Source organism: Astatotilapia calliptera, chromosome 23 (genome assembly GCF_964374335.1).
Source record: "Astatotilapia calliptera chromosome 23, fAstCal68.1, whole genome shotgun sequence".
NCBI lineage: Eukaryota > Metazoa > Chordata > Actinopteri > Cichliformes > Cichlidae > Astatotilapia > Astatotilapia calliptera.
Genome location: NC_137443.1, coordinates 31,262,198 through 31,279,024, shown reverse-complemented (window position 1 = coordinate 31,279,024; position 16,827 = coordinate 31,262,198). Strand labels below are relative to the sequence as shown.

Genomic DNA, 16,827 nt, shown 5'->3' with positions numbered 1-16,827 from the left:
TTAGGTTGCTTAATATTTACGCTAAGTACTCTTTAAAATACCAGAATAGGGAGGATGGTGCAGGTTTAAGTTTATTAGATTGATCAGTATTGCTGAACTATGAAATATTTTTTTTTGCATACAGGTATAACAGAATAGCTTTAGTGTAGTTGTTGTTTTAAACTTGAGTATGAACTTATACAAAATGCAGCAAGATATTAAAAAAAAACAGTTTTGTTGATTAAAAAACACTATATCGGATTCATATCGGTATCGGCAGATATCCAAATTTATGATATCGGTATCGGTATCGGACATAAAAAAGTGGTATCGTGCCATCTCTAATTTAAAGTCATTTGACAGATTCACCACAAGATCAGCCTGCAATTAGGCATGTTAAGTGTTAAAGACAGTGCAATTAGAAAAAGACTAAATAATTATAGCTCGTTTCGAAAGGTTACCATGAGAAAGCCCCTCCTCTCTAAAAATAACATGGCTTAAAATTGTAAAGGTGTGCCTGGACAAACCTTCTGACTGATTTTTGGAATAATGCCCTTTGGAAAGATCACCTTTCACTAACTGAGTTGAACTTGAGCTCACCGTAAACTAAAGTATTATAGAGGCAAAATGTCAATTTTTTTTCTGGCGCATGTATTTTGTTGGAGTATGTTTATTTACTTTTTTTCTCCCATTCCTCTGAACTGTTTTGTTTTTCAACACAGGAAGCGTTGAGGAGTTTGTGCATCTATATTCATTACCTATTACTGAAAACCAGAGAGAAATATAATAACTAGAAACAATGAGTTCCACCCTACTGTCCTGACTGCTTCACTCCTGTATTTTCTCTCATTTCCACACAGAATAAATGATGTAATAAACAATATCAAATGAGAACTTTTGTTTTTTTCTGTCCCAAACAAAGCTTTACTCTGTTTAATATAACAGATGAGCCAGAATCTCCTGCCTGCAGGTCCCTGCTTCTATTTTTGGACAACGGTATTTCTGGCGTATGTTACTGACCCCAGACCAGCACACACAGCTACATCCCAGCTCACCAATCTGGGTTGAGATTAATCTGCCAGCAGGATAAAGCCTTGTCTTTGACCATGGGATCAGTGATTGAGGGCCCTGCACTGTGGGTAGAATTAAATCAGCTGGTTCTCAGTTAATGCGCTGGTCAGTGACAGAGGCTTCAGGGGGAACAGGGGCAGGACTCACGTGATCAAGACTCTAGAGGAGATGGAGGAGGGGTAGAAATGGTATGATGAACAGAGACACTTGAATTTAACCTGAACAGATATTATATCTATAGCTGTTCACCTTGTAGCTTTTTTTTCCCTTTACAGCTTATTAGTTTTATTGTAGTTTTAGATGCACTAGTTATTATATGTGAAAGAAATAGTATGAACAAATTGTACTGGATATGCGGCACATATGCACAAAGCAGTGTTAAAATAGGAAGAAACAGCAGCACACAGGAGGAAAGATGAAAAAACCATCAGGCCTGGACACAAAGAGAGCATGAGAGGGGGTTTTGATGCCTCACAGTGTGAAGTCTTCATGTGCAAGCATGTGCGCAGTGATGTTAAGCCAAGCGTTACAACCTTCAGGAGGAAGGTTTGACATTGTACTTCATCTGTTTTGATTCAATCTACAGTATGTTCTGTAGATGTACAGCAAAAAAAAAACCTCATTCCCTCACAAGCATAGATGTTCTTGTCCAAAAATATTCTTTCTCAGTTATGTTTGTGGTTTAGTTTCTCATGCTGTGATATATTTATCTTTATTTTTGTTCTATATTAAGGCCGGAGGTTGCTAGAACGTCTATGTTCAACTACAATATGTAGATATCTATGCTATGCTCAAAACATGCATTCACAATAAAAGCTTCATTAAGAAATGAAGAAATGTCTTCTTTTAGTACATCAGGACTTCATTAGTCAAAAGATATAGACCAAAAACAAATGTCCATTACAGAGGACATAAATGAATAGGCTGGTTCTCAGGAGGTTATAGTATATCAAGTGGACAACTAGTAGAAAGTCAGGGTCTGCAGCACCAAATCATTAATGGTACGATCACACTATGGAAAACAGTGTTTGAAGACCCACGGCACAATGGGGTCTTCAAACGCTTCAAACAATGGGGGTCTTATTGCCACTTTGTTCAATAAACTTGTGATCTTGTAGCCTTTGAAATGGTTTATTTATGGTGGGAAGAAGGTGTGTGACCAACTCTGATGCAGAAGCACAGTGATCAAATTACAATAAGACAGTCTTCTATCAGTGTTCATTAATTTACGATTGATCCACGTCAATTTGGCAATTATATGCAATGTGTGATAAATCCATGAAAACCACAAATCTGTTACTGTCTACATTCAGTGCCCAGCCAGAACCTCATAGATTTGACCCAGAAATTGAGAAATTCCTCCACAAATAGTGGCATAGTTGATGTAGGATGGAAATCTAATAGTAAAATGGCTCTGCAACCTTGCAACTGATGAGTTGAACTCCAGACTAACTCGGGTTGATATCAATGTGTTGGCCATCTGTTTGCATTAGACAGCAGTTCCCCAGTCTGTCTGAAATTGACTGCAGTCGGTCTGAGTTGCATTGCAATTGTTTGGATAGAAGCTTGTTTCCCCCACCAAGTGACCTGTACAACTTTAATGGAGAGAGAATCAGATTATCAGCAAAAACTAATTACATAATTGTTATAAATTGATTTGCATGACACTGAATGAAATAAGTATTTGATCCCCAAGCGAAACATCACTTAGCACTTGGTGGAGAAACTATTGGTGGCAAGCACAGCAGTAAAACGTTTCTTATAGTTGGTCAACAGGTTTGCTCACGTCTCAGGAGGGATTTTGGTGCACTTCTCTGTAAAGAAGAGCAGGCCAAAATCGCCAAAATCCAGAGGTAATTAAAACACACAGAAACACTACATTGCTCTTGCTGTTGTCTTGTAACTGATACTTGTGGCCAGGATTCGTTAGGGGGGGTCGGATGGGTTTCCCTCTCTCCGGTCAACACGTTCCTGCCTCTGCTAAATGTTTATTCCCAGTGGGGATAAAAGTTTATGCAAGTTTATTATCTGGAAACAGTGTACAGTTTCACAAATTATACCCTGCTTGTGGCCACAGTAGATTGTGGTTTAGAAAAAAACATTATAAAGTTGCACTTTAATACATAAATAGGCAGCTTATTTTAGCGGACACTGTGTAAAATATCAGTAAAGACAGATGACGGATGATACAATGATATGAAAATCTCATAAATCTGTGTTTTATTTACAACAGAAAACAGAAAAGTGAATGGTTATACAGAAAATGAATCTTTTAAAGCATTAGCTCCTTCTTGAATTTAATGGCAGCAATATGTCTCAAAACAAATTAGGACAGAGTCATGTCCTAATGTAATGTAAATTAGTACAAACCTGTGAGTGTGCACGCAAGAATGTTTGTGTTCCCAGAACCTTTGCTCATTCAATTGGGTTGAAGACAAGTTTCATCCTTGGATTTATGTCTTTATTTTTAATTTTTTTTTTTCTCTGGGATTAGGACCCAATCTAATGCTAGCAATGGAGCTAGCACATAACTAGCTCATTTGGCAGATTGACAAAGAGAGAGAGAGACCACAAATTTGAGCTGTAGAATTTGAGGAGAGTACATGAATTTATTTTATTCTGGGAGCTATGAAGAATAAAGACTTTCTAACATATTGCTGGTTAAAAGTGTTTGTTTAGAGACGTTGATGGGTGCTACTACCTCCCATTATACTTTGGATAATGGGAGGTAGCAGCACCCTTTAGGAACCATAGCCTGCAGTCAGAGAGTGAAGCGCTCTGTTAGGATTATAAGGTGATAAAGCATGAGGTTAGAGCTGGATCACATGACCCTGAATCCTCCCTTAGTTATGCTGCAAAAGGTCTAGGTTGCTGGGGGATTCCCATGATGCACTGAGTGTTTATGTGTTTCTACACCACTCTGTATTTAATTTTAATTTTAAGTTTGTCCTGTCTTCTTCCCCCAGTCGGCGGTAGCAGATGGCCGCCTTTACCTGAGTCTGGTTCTGCCAGAGGATTTTTCCTGTTAAAATTGAGTTCTTCCTTCCCACTGTTGCCAAAGTGCTTGCTCAAAGGAGGTCATCTGACTGTTGGGAGATTTTCTATGTTTTCTCTGTAGTATTGTCTTTACCTTATAATATAAAGCACCCTGAGTCAACTGTTGTTGTGATCTAGCGTTACAAAAATAAAACTGCATTGAATTGAAGGTAGTATGAGGGTCTTTAAGATTAGGTTGGACCTGATTACAACAGGGAGCCAGAGAAGAAAAGCTAATAAGGGTTTCAGTCCCATTTAGTACTCTCGCTGCAACGTTCTGGATCAGCTGAAGGCGTATTAGATCGTTTTTAGCAAGAAATTCGAGGTCATCCAGGCCTATAGTCTGTCATGTCTTTTAGATGTGCCTGTAGTTTAGTTGATTTGTATCATCCTGTTTCATTGATGAATAAAGTTGGGTGTCAGCAATGAAAATGTAGGCATTGATTTTTTAATAATAGTATAACTAAGAGAAGTATGAATAATGTGAAAGTATTGGTCCCAACACATAACTCTGTTTGCCTAAATCTTGTGTGTGGAAAAAGGTTTCCATTTACATGCACAAATTGAAATCAGTCAGATAGATAAGAATCAGACTACTGCAACAAACATCCTTGAAATACTAACAGTGTGTTTTACTCTCTCAGCTACATCGAATGCTGCACTGAGGTCTAGCGGGATAAGCACAGAAGATGATTAATAACCTTTACTAATACTGTTTCTGTGCTATGGTGCACTCTAAATCCTGACTAAAACTCTTCAAGTAAACCATTTCTTCGCAAAAAAATGGAATCTTTTAAGAATTTTTGAAATAAGTCCTAGCATAAAGTCAAACAAACAAAACAATATTCCTTTCACATTCACCTACTGAGTGATACCAACTAAAACTTCAGCTTTAATCATCGATAAGGCATTTAGTGTTTGTGTATCTTTGCTATGAGTCTAAAAGATAACCCAGCCAACACTAAAATGTGACCTGTTTGAACTCAAAGGATGCTAACTGAACATCCTGCTTCAAAAACACAACTCTTACAATTGTGCTTTCCCACATTTTACTGTTTCAGCTAAACATTTCCTCTTACCCATTTTTGGTGTAATACGTTCAAAAGTAAGACATAAACACATTGCAGTTAGAGTTATGCCATACCTGCGAAACAAAGTTTCTTAAGTTATCTGCACAACAGGTGGCTAGCGGATTTTTCTCTTAGCAGCTAATCTACAAACAGCTGATTAAAGTTCTTGTGCAGGAAGGAGGAAAATATCAGAGTTTAGGTTCATTTCATTTTCATTCCATAAAAGAAGAAGAGTGCAAACTACATCCAGAAACAACTGCATTATAGTGCTAACACAACATTGGCTCTTTGTAAGCATCTGAACAGACGGCATGCTAACACAAGGCTAGCAAAAAACCCAGAGTGATATTAAAGCAGAGTAAATGGTAATGTCACCCAACAGCCAAAAGCCTGACCTCCAATAGGCAGTAATCAGGCTTATAGCATTGTAACTTCCATTTCTACATGTGCATGTTTCTAAAGGAGAATAACTGTATCAATCGTCAACTCTCCTAGTTGGTTTTCAATTTTGCTTTTTGTTGTCAGTTTTGTGTTCATACGTAACACTAAAAGAAGGAACATATGTGTCCTCATTACGACAGGCATTAGTTTCAGTGTGTGAGACTATAGCTATAATATGAATCAGTGCTCTTAATTGATAACGTTGTGATTTTAATTATTTTATAGATGAATACTAATTTTATTTGAATCATAAACCCTGGACTTGTGTTATCTCAAATGTGTTTCTCTGCACAAATTCGATGAAAATGCAATCACCTTTTTATATATAAAGAAGTTAAGCTGGGATGTGGCTAACATTTTTCAATGTTGAAATTCAGCCATGTTTTTATTGAAGCCACTTTTAAAAGAAAAGTCAATTGTGAAAGCTACAGCAAAAAAAATAAAAAATCCTCAGGATGACAAGCATCTAATTTCACCACACTGGAAAGATGAAAATTACTTTCAAGGAAATCCTTTAAATGTTCACAATACAGTACCTCCTGCATTTAGAATTTTAACAGTTTGCTTAATTAAAATAAAAGCAAATTTTTTCATCCTCACATTGTAAACTGTGTACCAGCACACAGAAATGAAAATATAGAGTGAAACAGGAATAAAATCATCAAATGCAACATAGCTGATACTCCAATCACAATATCTTTGAGGGTTTAACTAGTTACAAAACAACAAAGAAGATATCTTTAAATGTCAGTGTTAGATATGTCTGGGAGCTTATATTCCACATTCTTGGCCAGAATAAATCAGATCCTATTGATTCTCACAAGCTCATTTCCAGGAATCTGTGTACACTACCACATCACTCTCTGGAAAGTAGTATGTGACCTCATTACTGAATTCTTCAGGGATCTTTCCTGATATGTTCACAACAGTAGAGATGATTTACATTAATTTACCTTATGATCTAGGACAAGAGGAGTACTAAAAATCATATTAGCCAGCTGGGAGCACGAACTGGCTGTTAATGTAAATCTGCTTTAGTCGACTTTCCACATGTGTTGTGAAATAGAGTGATTGTATAGGTGGTAGCTAGCCAAGACAGATTATCAGTGGCTGCACAAGCACTGCGATTGGCCAACAGCTTCTGTTGTCATGGTTTTCATCCCTACAGATGGCCATAGTTACTGTGGCAATGACAGCAGGCTCAGCATCAGCAGCCTTCCTTGGAAAAATATGCAAGGAATACTTGGAACATTCCTGCTTTCTAGCTTGCTGTAAACACAGGGGTTCCAGGGGCATTAGGTGTGGATGAGGCTGAGACTTAAGCTGTTTGGATTTGAGCTAGCAGTGGTAAAAGCATTCAGCATTCTGTAAACACACACACAAAGACAGAGGCAACTCTATATATCTGACATAGTACTCCAGCTAAAACAAATCCAGCATTCCTGGCTTTTGTTCACCCATTTCTCTATCAGAGATTACTAGGGTCAGTACAGCAGGTTTAAGCTCCTGTCTTTCCCCTGAATGGCAGCCACATCTGTCAGCCTCCTCAGGACCTTTTGCGTGCACATCAGCACAACCGGTCCTTTCTGCACCACAGGAACCAAACATGCTATTAACTATACATGCAGTAGGAAAAATACAAACCTTAGTCCAGCTATTGTTTTTAAGTTACTGGTTATCTTCAATATTATAACAACAGGGTATACAAATCAAAAGTCAACTAACTCAGTGAGAGCTAACTGCTTGAATTGCAAGTAATGCTTTGAATAAACTCAGAAACAACATCAAAGAAGCCTACCTGATAAATAAATCCTTTATTGAGGTCCACTGAGAGCATGGTGCACCTCTTGAAACGTTGGGGCAGGATGCCCGCTAACTCTCCTTGTGCTTGCGGCAATAGTAAGATAAGAGGCTAAGGCTAAGGGCCTGAGCCCCACTCAGCTCAGGATGACTATGACTGTTGTAAGAGGACTCAGAGAGAATAACAGAGGCAGACAGCTTGTTTGTCTGTGCATCTCAGTCAAACCCTCGCCTCTCTTCTCAGCCACTCTTTTCAGCTGCTCTTCCCATGCTTTAAAAAGGCAGCAACCTTATTCCAAAAAGCTCAGCGAACACAACTTAAAAACAAAAGCAGAGACTTCAGCACCGCGCCAGCTCTCCCTGTGCCTCTTCCACTGCCTCCGACGCCTTTCATCCAGGGTAACATCAAATGTTTCTGACAAGCGTCCATCCGCCAATCCCCCCAGAGAGATTAGCGCTCTGACATCACCAGTGCTGTGCTGTGCAGAGTTCTACTGCTGAGCATCCAAGCTCTGTTGTTCTATTACCTAAATCATAGGTCGCAAGGGCTCTAAAAACACTATCCTCAGAAAGGAGCTTCACACAGTTACGGGTCAACACATACATCTAGCAGAGGACGTAAGAGGCAGGGTGGAGCGTTGCAGTTTCATTATGCACAGTAGTGTATGTATGACCTACCTGAGGCAAAGAAGCTGCTCTCTGGCTCTAGTGCATTGTCAGCAAAACTGTGATCTGCTAAAAGCAGATCCTAAAGGAACAAGCAAATATTCCTGCTGTGCTGCCGGAGACCACTGTGAAATTACAGTAGTGCTGCCTTTGTGGTTTGTGTCAGCTGATACTTCTGAAGGATTTCATTAACAGAAAAAGCACTTATCATTGAAACATTTATAAGTGAAGATCAGACAGCCATATTACAATTATAGTATGCAATCTAATTTTCCATAAGCCTGCCTCTCCTCATCCATCCATCTGTCTCTCATCTTGCTTTGATGTAGTTACTTATCTAAGGTGGAAAAAAAAAAATTCTTGTTTGTTTGTTTGTTTTGTTTTTGCTTTGTTTTATTATTTGCTTCGAGCCCTGTGTACAGGAGCTGCATGCAAAGAGATCTTTTGTTAAAAGGGTTGGCGTAATAAGCAAATGCTTCAGCCAATACCTTTTGATTAGCCTTGTCTCATGCTTTCTTGCTTTGTGGTAGATCTTTGTTCTGTCTTCACTGAGATATTTGAATGCTAATCAATAAAATCAAAATCAAATCAAAATCATCTTCTCCAACCAGCTCTGCATCCTCTTCTTCTGCCTACCTCCATGCTCTCATCATCCTCCTCTCCACTGACACTGCTATAATTAACCATGGAAAGGAGTGCAGCCAGTCTGGGCTGCTAGCTGAGGTGGGGAGGCTTCCTCCCTGCCTGCCAGTTTTGCACAGTTAGATCACTAAGTCGAGCACAGATTTCACACAGATAACAACATTCTCAATAGAACAAACCCCGGCAACTCCAGCAAGCTTCCTCCATCTGTTCTCACTGATCTTCTCCAGCTTAAACTGGACAAATTGGCAGAAAGCCTGCTGTTATGTCAGGGTTGTACAGCAATTAGAGCTGTGCAGTCAAGTTCACATCCAAAACAAAATAATGGTCATTTGAATTGGAGTCAAGTTGATAATAGGTAAAGGAAAATAAATATATTTATCTATAAAGAAACAGATAAATGTGCAAAGACAACAACAATGATACATCTCTGCTTTACAATACTGTCAACCAGTACTGGCCAATCACAGACACGGTCACTTATAGCCAAATATAACCTTATTACAACAACACATGATGTATTATACCATCTCGTTTTTTATTTAACAATTAAGCCAAATAAAGAAGCAGTGTGTGAAAACTTCAGCAGACACAGTTGCAACATTCAATGAATTTCATTCACTTCTAATCCCCACTTGGTTTAAATACCTGGAACTCTCCACCTTTTGGTTTTACGACTGAAGTCTCTTGGATGCGAGGTAATATCCTCGAAAAAAACTTAAAGAAGTCCAGTCACCTTCTTGTCAAGCTTTTACGAATACGGGACGAATACGGGACCTGGATTATTAAAAACCTACATAGACAATCTGGGTGGTTGTACTTTAGGAGGTAGAGCAGCTCAATTACTAAATGGAAGTTTGGTGGTTTGAAAAAGGTGCATGTATAAATGAATGAATCAAGCAAGTTGGAGTGCTCAAGTACAGCAGAAAGGTGCTATATAAGAACCAGTCCATTTACCATTCAGTCATCTCTTCACCACTGGGCTTGACAACTGGTATAAGGAGTTTGTGCTGATGTTTTGTGTTTGGCACTGTTTATTATAGCCAAATATCTCCACTTTGGCCTTCACTGTCCAAAAAATATTGTTTGGGCTGAAGTCGCATGTCTTGTGATGTGTTCAGATAGAGCTTTGCGCACCGAAGATGCGGTCACGCACTTTTTCTAAATCTTTTTCTAACTGTACCGTTGTGAACATTTCATATGTGAGTCCCCAACTGAGGCCTTTAAATTCTGAGATGTAGCTTTTGGGTTTTTTGCCAATCGCTGAGGATTCGATGGTATGACATGAATTCGCTAGGCTGTCCACGCCTGGGAGTATAAGCAAGTGTACTGCATGTTTTCCAGTTGTGCATAACCTTTCTCACTGTAGACTGATTGCCCTTGAATTGTTTGGAAATGACCATATAATTATTTCTATATCATTACATTGTTTCTCTGTCAATGTGGTTCAAAGTCCTTAGCACTGTCTGCCACACATGTAGCAGTGTACTGTCATGGTCCAGCCTCCGTGTCTGCATCCTCGTCTGATCCAGCCTCCATGTCTGCATCCTCGTCTGATCCAGCCTCCGTGTCTGCATCCTCGTCTGGTCCAGCCTCCGGGTCATCATCCTCACCTGCAGCAGCAGCCTCATCATCATCCCCGCCTGCAGCAGCAGCCTCGTCAGCATCAGCATCGTCCGTGCCTGCAGCGTCAGCCTCATCCGCGCCTGCAGCGTCAGCATCAGCTTTGTCCAGGCCTGGGCTAGCTTCAGCTTCATTGGCTTCCGCAGCTGCCACGCTTCCGCCCGGTCCTGCCTCGCCCGGTCCTGCCTCACCCGGTCCTGCCTCGCCCGGTCCTGCCTCGCCCGGTCCTGCCTCTGTGTCTTCATCCGCACCCGCAGCAGCAGTTTCATCCTCATACTCGCCTGCAGCAGCAGCTTCAGCTTCACCCGCTTCGCTTGGTCCAGCCTCTGCTTCAGCTTCACCCGCTTAGCCTGGTCCAGCCTCTGCTTCAGATTCACCCATTTCACCTGGTCCAGCCTCTGCTTCAGCTTCACCAGCTTCGCCTGGTCCAGCCTCTGCTTCAGCTTCACCCGCTTCGCCTGGTCCAGCCTCTGCTTCAGCTTCATCCGCTTCGCTTGGTCCAGCTTCAGCTTCGCCTGGTCCAGCTTCGGCTTCGCCTCCGCCTGGTCCAGCTTCCGCTTCAGCTTCAACTTCGCCTTCGGCCTCCGGCCTGCCTTCATCTGCCTCGCCGCCGTTGCCGTCCGCACGGTCGACCCCCTGAACTGTTTGCCCCTTGCCACCATTGCCGTCCGCACGGTCGGCCCCCTTAATTATTGATGGACTCTACGCACGTTTTGTTTTTGGACTCGGTCCCTCCGTCCTGGACCTCCCACCGCCCACCCTGGTTCGGTGGTCTGTTTATGTTTTGGGGCTGTCGGGGGCCAGCCCTTGAGGGGGGGGGGGGGGGGGGGGGGTACTGTCATGGTCCTGGGTTGGTGACCCAGCGCTTTAAGTTTATTATTATCATTTTCTAGTTTATTCTGATTTTATATTAGTTCTTTGGGTTTGTTCGTCGTGTTTATTATCCCTACCTGTGTCTTCCCTCTGTGCTCTGTTCGGATCCCCGCGTTTGTGTTGTAAAATAGTCTGTGTGTTTCCTGTTTTACTTTGTAGGTCTGTGTCTCATTATGTCCATGAGTCCAAGCTGTGTGCCTACCTGTTCCTCGTTTCCTAATGTGCCTGCCAGTGTATTTTAGTCCTTGTCAGTTAGTTCTTGTTGTCGCGTCGTTAACGGCGGTTCCCCTCTCGTGCTGTGTTTTCTCTCGTGAGTTATATTCTTGGATTTCCGAGTTTAGTTTGTTATTGTTTTGTATTCCTTCCAAGCCTGCATTAAAGCAGAGTTTTTGAGTTCACGTTTTTCCTCTAAGTCCTGCATTTTGGGTCCAATTCCTGCCTGCCACACTGCATTCTTGCACCATATAGAAATAGAATATTGACAACATTGTTACATTTGGCTATGGTAAATATAATAGCTGAAGCTATTTAGATTAGCTTAGGTTAGCTTAGCATAAAATCAGATATTGTCTTCGAAACCAGAAATATTAGCACATTACTGTTCTTACACACTGGCTTTTATACATATTAAAGGTAATGTTTTAATTAGTCGGATATAGCATTATGCTAGCACTTTGGTCATTTACAAGGCTTAATGTTAAACTAAGCTAACTATACATTGAGCTATCCATCCATTTTTTTTTAACTTTTGTTTTTTTTTTTTAATTGGGGTCACAGACTTAACTAACAATTATGTATTGATTCAGGTAAAAAAAAAAAAAACATTTAAAAGTATTTCTAGTTGCCCTTTTGGTTTATTGAAGCTGGCTACAAAGAAAGTTTCAATTTTTATATTCTAAGTTAGGCTAAACACATTCTGCTCAATTTAATTTCCAGACACTAGAGTTAGATATTCTCATATCTAAGTGTCATTAGGAATGCTTCTGCTAAACTAAAACTAAAGAAACTAAACTAAAGGAATTAAACTGAAACTATTATCTTTTTGAAATTCCTAAAAGATACGCAAAGTGTTTGAGCCACCCTGATGCCACACCAAAGACTACTTAAAAGGCCAAGTTATGCCAACAACAGTTTATAGCGGCCATCTGCTGGTCGCAGCAGATGGCCGCCGCTCCATGAGCCTGGTTCTGCAAGAGGTTTCTTCCTGTTAAAGAGTTTTTCCTTCCCACCGTTGCCAAAGTGCTTACTGTTGGGTTTTTCTCTGCATGTATTATTGTAGGGTCTACCTTAGAATATAAAATGCCTTAAGGCGACTGTTTTGGTGATTTGTCGCTGTGTAAATAAAATTGAACTGAACGGAATTAAAGATGACTGATGCCTCCTGTCAAAAGCAGCATTGTATATAAGGACATTATTAGTTAAAGAATTTTTAAAATAGCCTCTATGATTTAATAAATTTGCTCTGAAATTAAGTTTTGAGTTATTCAGACACTAAGATTTGAGCTTTATCTATTTCTAATGTTACCAAAGTTTTACTTTCCATGTGAAATTATTGTATATACGTGTGAATGATAAATTTGATTTATCTTCCATTCTATCGCAGAGTTTAATTTAGTTACTGTTGTCATTACTTAATAAAACAGGGTTCTAATATTTGTATTTATTCACAATATCTTGTAATGTGAAAGTCATCAAAGTGCCCCTGTCAGTTTAGACAGGGGCACTTTGTACTTAGTCTTGTCCTCAGTTTGGCTCTTGGCCCACAGTTGCATAAACAATATTTTGTCAGAGCAAATAGCATGCATATATCAAACCTATCCTCCATGGTTTTTCTTCTCATACTCCTATATTTGGCTCATACTCTCAAAGGCATTTCACAGATATAAAGCCTTCACATAGATTATCTGTTATTATTTATTTTTGTTAACCTATTGTAGATGCCAAATGCAGGTGACGTGTGATTATTGCAACCTAAAATAGTCAACATCTGTTTAGCAAGCAATCTAATTGAAGATCTGAACCAAATACAGCTGCTATATTATTGCAGATTAACAGCTTTTTAACAGCAAAGAATGTGAGAACACCATCTGAGGCATCAGTAAATCTATCTGATCATTTACTTTTAATTACTTCCTATTGTTCTGAGAAGCACAATAGTACCAGTAAAGCAATGCAGGCCTGCATTCAATTTTATAATATCTACTCATTCATTCATTCTGCCTTAGTAAGACAGATTCGTTTGCAGTGTTGAGCTATTTTTTTTACAGTTTCTTATGCAGATGAGGGCTTCCCTCCACCCCCACAAAAAACACAATATTTGCGGTCTCTAACATTTGTTTTTTGTGAAGCTTTAGATTTCCTATAATTTTCAGTCTTAAGTTGGAAGTCTACTCAACACTTTGCACTGTCACCTCATGGCAAGAACAACACAGTTTGGATGATCTCCCCGAGCATGTGCGGGTTTTCTCTAGTTTTCTTCTCACCGTTGCTTGTGGTGTAGATGTGAGATCAATACAGGACTTAAAATACAGAGAATAGAGTGGTGTATGCATGTATGCATAACAGTGGCTTATAGTATATAGGGTTTAAAATCTTTTTCTAAAACTCTTTACCATTTATTTCAACTGCAAACTCTACACATACACCAAACACAAAATCAACATTAGTACACCCAGCTAACGTTTTGGTGTTGATTGATCATCACTATCCATTCAAGATAGCTGAAATAAAAAATAACAGTGAAACTTATGCAGATATCCAGCATGTTACCTGGCCACCTGCTTGATGTCATTCAATAACTTTTTAGTACTAGGAGGCTTTTTTATCCAAATTTTTGCATGTGATTATTTTTTCATTAAGACTAAAACAAAGCAAACAAGAAATACTTACAAAGGGGGAAACAATATATTAGACAGTTGTGTAAATCTATTCCCTGCAAGCTAGAATTGTACCCAGCAGTTTTTTCGCTGCTAACACTACTACTACTTTTTCCTACTGAGCTATACAGCCATCCCACACCAGACTGACTCTATAACCTTACAGTACCTGCCTCTTATCAGAAACCAACTGATGACTGAGGGGTTGGAGCAGTCCACTGACCATGCAAAACAATAAGAAAGTCATATAGTTTGCATTATTCTGTGTTACTCACCACTTCTTTAGTTTCTTGGGAACTTTGTTCCTGCAATTAAAAAATATATATCAGGAAATCACTTAATGGGACAAAAGCAAGACACGCAAGAACATTACTGTCAGCCAAAATGGTCTGTGAAAAACATACCTTAGCACGTAAACTTTGAGTGTAACAACTCAAAGGCAGCAGACATTGAAAGCCAATAATGCATTTGAATGCAGCGCTTGCTGTTGTAAATTAAACATACTCCCATGCATGACCCTGGAAACCTGGTAACACAGTAGAACGGTACACAATTGCACTGGTTTTTTTATAGCCACGTCGTTTGCTGAGAAGTCCCTGAGATTCTCACTATATTAACACCTCACATACTCATACACATCCTGATGAAACCATGACAACACTTGCTATGAGCTATGTAGGAGGAGGGATGGGGAAACAGCAATGAGCTACAATGACAGGGAAACGACTCCACTGCAATGGCACTGCGGGGAAACGGAACATCCCATCCCATACCACATCAGCCCCATCAGGCTTCACTGTACACCATAAGCTGCGGAAAACTAAGTCCTCATGTAACACAGCTACAAATAGAACAAACAATGAGAGTATTGATTTGCCTCTATTTGGTGCTTTTTTTTAAATGGTGAGCACAAAGCAGCATATTTCATATCTCCTCTGGCACTGACAGTGCTTCCAAGGCAGCTGACATTTTTTTTCTCCACACAGTCTCACCTGAATGCTAATGAGGAGAGGCTGACCGCAGAACCAGGCTGTGCCTTCAAGTGTCTCAGTGTGTTGCATGTGTTTGTTTGTGTGTAACTCTGCCATTGGGTTTGTTAATTTGCTATACTACAGATGCATGTATTCCTCAGTCAATTTTTTTTGTGCTGCATCTCTCTGTCTATAACTGTATTGACAGTAACACCTACACATGAGATAGAATATGATTACTGCACATAAATTCCTGCATGATACAGTCAATTTGCCGAATATGATATTTTCAAGTCATAAAAATCCAGTCTCTCCTGTCTCTGTCTCCTCACTGCTAGGATCAAACACTTTATGCTCATCTCACTGTATCATCTTGAGATGATGTGTACTTAAAGCAACAGCTTGGCAGTAGATTTTCATATAGATAAGAAAACTGGGTCGAGGGGGTAGCCAGCCCATATGATTTCTACACAAGAAGCAAAGAACCCATGAAATACAACTAGCCTCATCACAAATGCCTCCTGTGTGAAGGCGTTTGGATATGAAGGATGTGAACATCTTCTACTCGGATATACATGCAGTGCACAAGGGAACTGCATCCCCTATATATGATGCGCAACATCCATGTTAGTCGTGATATAGTCATGCGTCATATAGCCGGCAAAGCGTCCGAATATTGGTAATTTTGAAGCACGATTATAATGAAAATGGATCATTCATTTATCACGTGCTTGCGCCTGTCTTATTCCAAAGGGGTAAACACTGAGCACCAACAGTACATTATGATTTCAACAAGATTATCAGTTAAATTTTAAAGAACTGAACACAAATACTGCAAGTACGTGAATATTTAGCCTTACCGTTGGCAAGAGCGGCTCCATTTGAGCTCCTTGATCCGTGATGTCCATCTTTTCTTCTCCTTGGCTTCACAACAGGCAAGTCGTGATGCGCTACTCCGCCTCTGTCAAATGCGTCTCGAAAACGAGGATGGCTTTTTGTTGTAGCTGATTTGATGTCTCTTTTCTCCCTCGTATTCACCGGGTGGGTTTGATCAAATGGAGGTAGCAAAGCATTGCCGTCCTGCCCTACATAATTTACGCACGAAGGAGGGAGGTAGTGCTTCCCATTACACGCGCTCACCCCGGGACGCGGCGGTGATGAGCACACAGGCGAGTGAGCATACAGGGATTCATTTGTGAATACATATTTATAGTCATTTGTAGTCGTTAAGACACGCATAACTATGTTCGGCCAAACAGTCTATTGTTTCAATTGGATCTGTGAAAAAAACATTCAATGTATTTCAGTAGGGTGCAGTTTAAATACTGTACTGTACTGCGTACGTTATTAATATCTAGTTTAACCGCGACAGCAATCAATACAGCAATGGAGCAATGTCTGCTTGTTTGGTGTTACCCATGTGGATTTTCTCAACCACTGCGCCATACACAGGCCCCCTCCACACTGAAAACAGCCGCAGCCATTGTCATTATTTTCTTCTCATTTCAGATATAAACATATAACGCATAATATTACGTCAAATGCCCATTACCACTATCCAGAACGGTCTTACACACCGGCTACAGAAATGCTCCGGTCATTCCATCATTATTTCTAGCTGCAGCACGCCATGCTGTGCCTGTGCCGGAGTTCACGTTTGACCAGGATGCCGCTGCAGTGAAGTTTATACCGGGGTGCCCTCCTCTGGTGGCCATAGAAAACCGTTGCAATTAGATTTAGCCTATATTCATAATGCAACTGTTTAATCTCACTTAAGAG

The 16,827-nt window shown here is 40.2% G+C and overlaps 1 protein-coding gene across 4 annotated transcripts in view; it reads right to left on the bottom strand.

Moving 5' to 3' along the window:
* Window positions 1-16,213, bottom strand: part of LOC113015811 (sodium-driven chloride bicarbonate exchanger-like) — a 50,047-nt gene extending 33,834 nt beyond the window's left edge. For 3 of the 4 annotated variants that reach the window (XM_026158136.2, XM_026158132.2, XM_026158133.2), the window contains exons 1-2: window positions 15,909-16,213; window positions 14,353-14,382 (exon numbers count right to left, since the gene is read on the bottom strand). In XM_026158136.2, coding sequence (XP_026013921.1) covers window positions 14,353-14,382; window positions 15,909-15,956 — 78 coding nt within the window. In that variant the 5' untranslated portion in view covers window positions 15,957-16,213. Of the gene's footprint in view, window positions 1-7,395; window positions 7,567-14,352; window positions 14,383-15,908 lie in introns of those variants that run through there. The other variant, XM_026158135.2, reaches the window with a different exon arrangement.
* Between the last annotated feature and the right edge of the window lie 614 nt (window positions 16,214-16,827).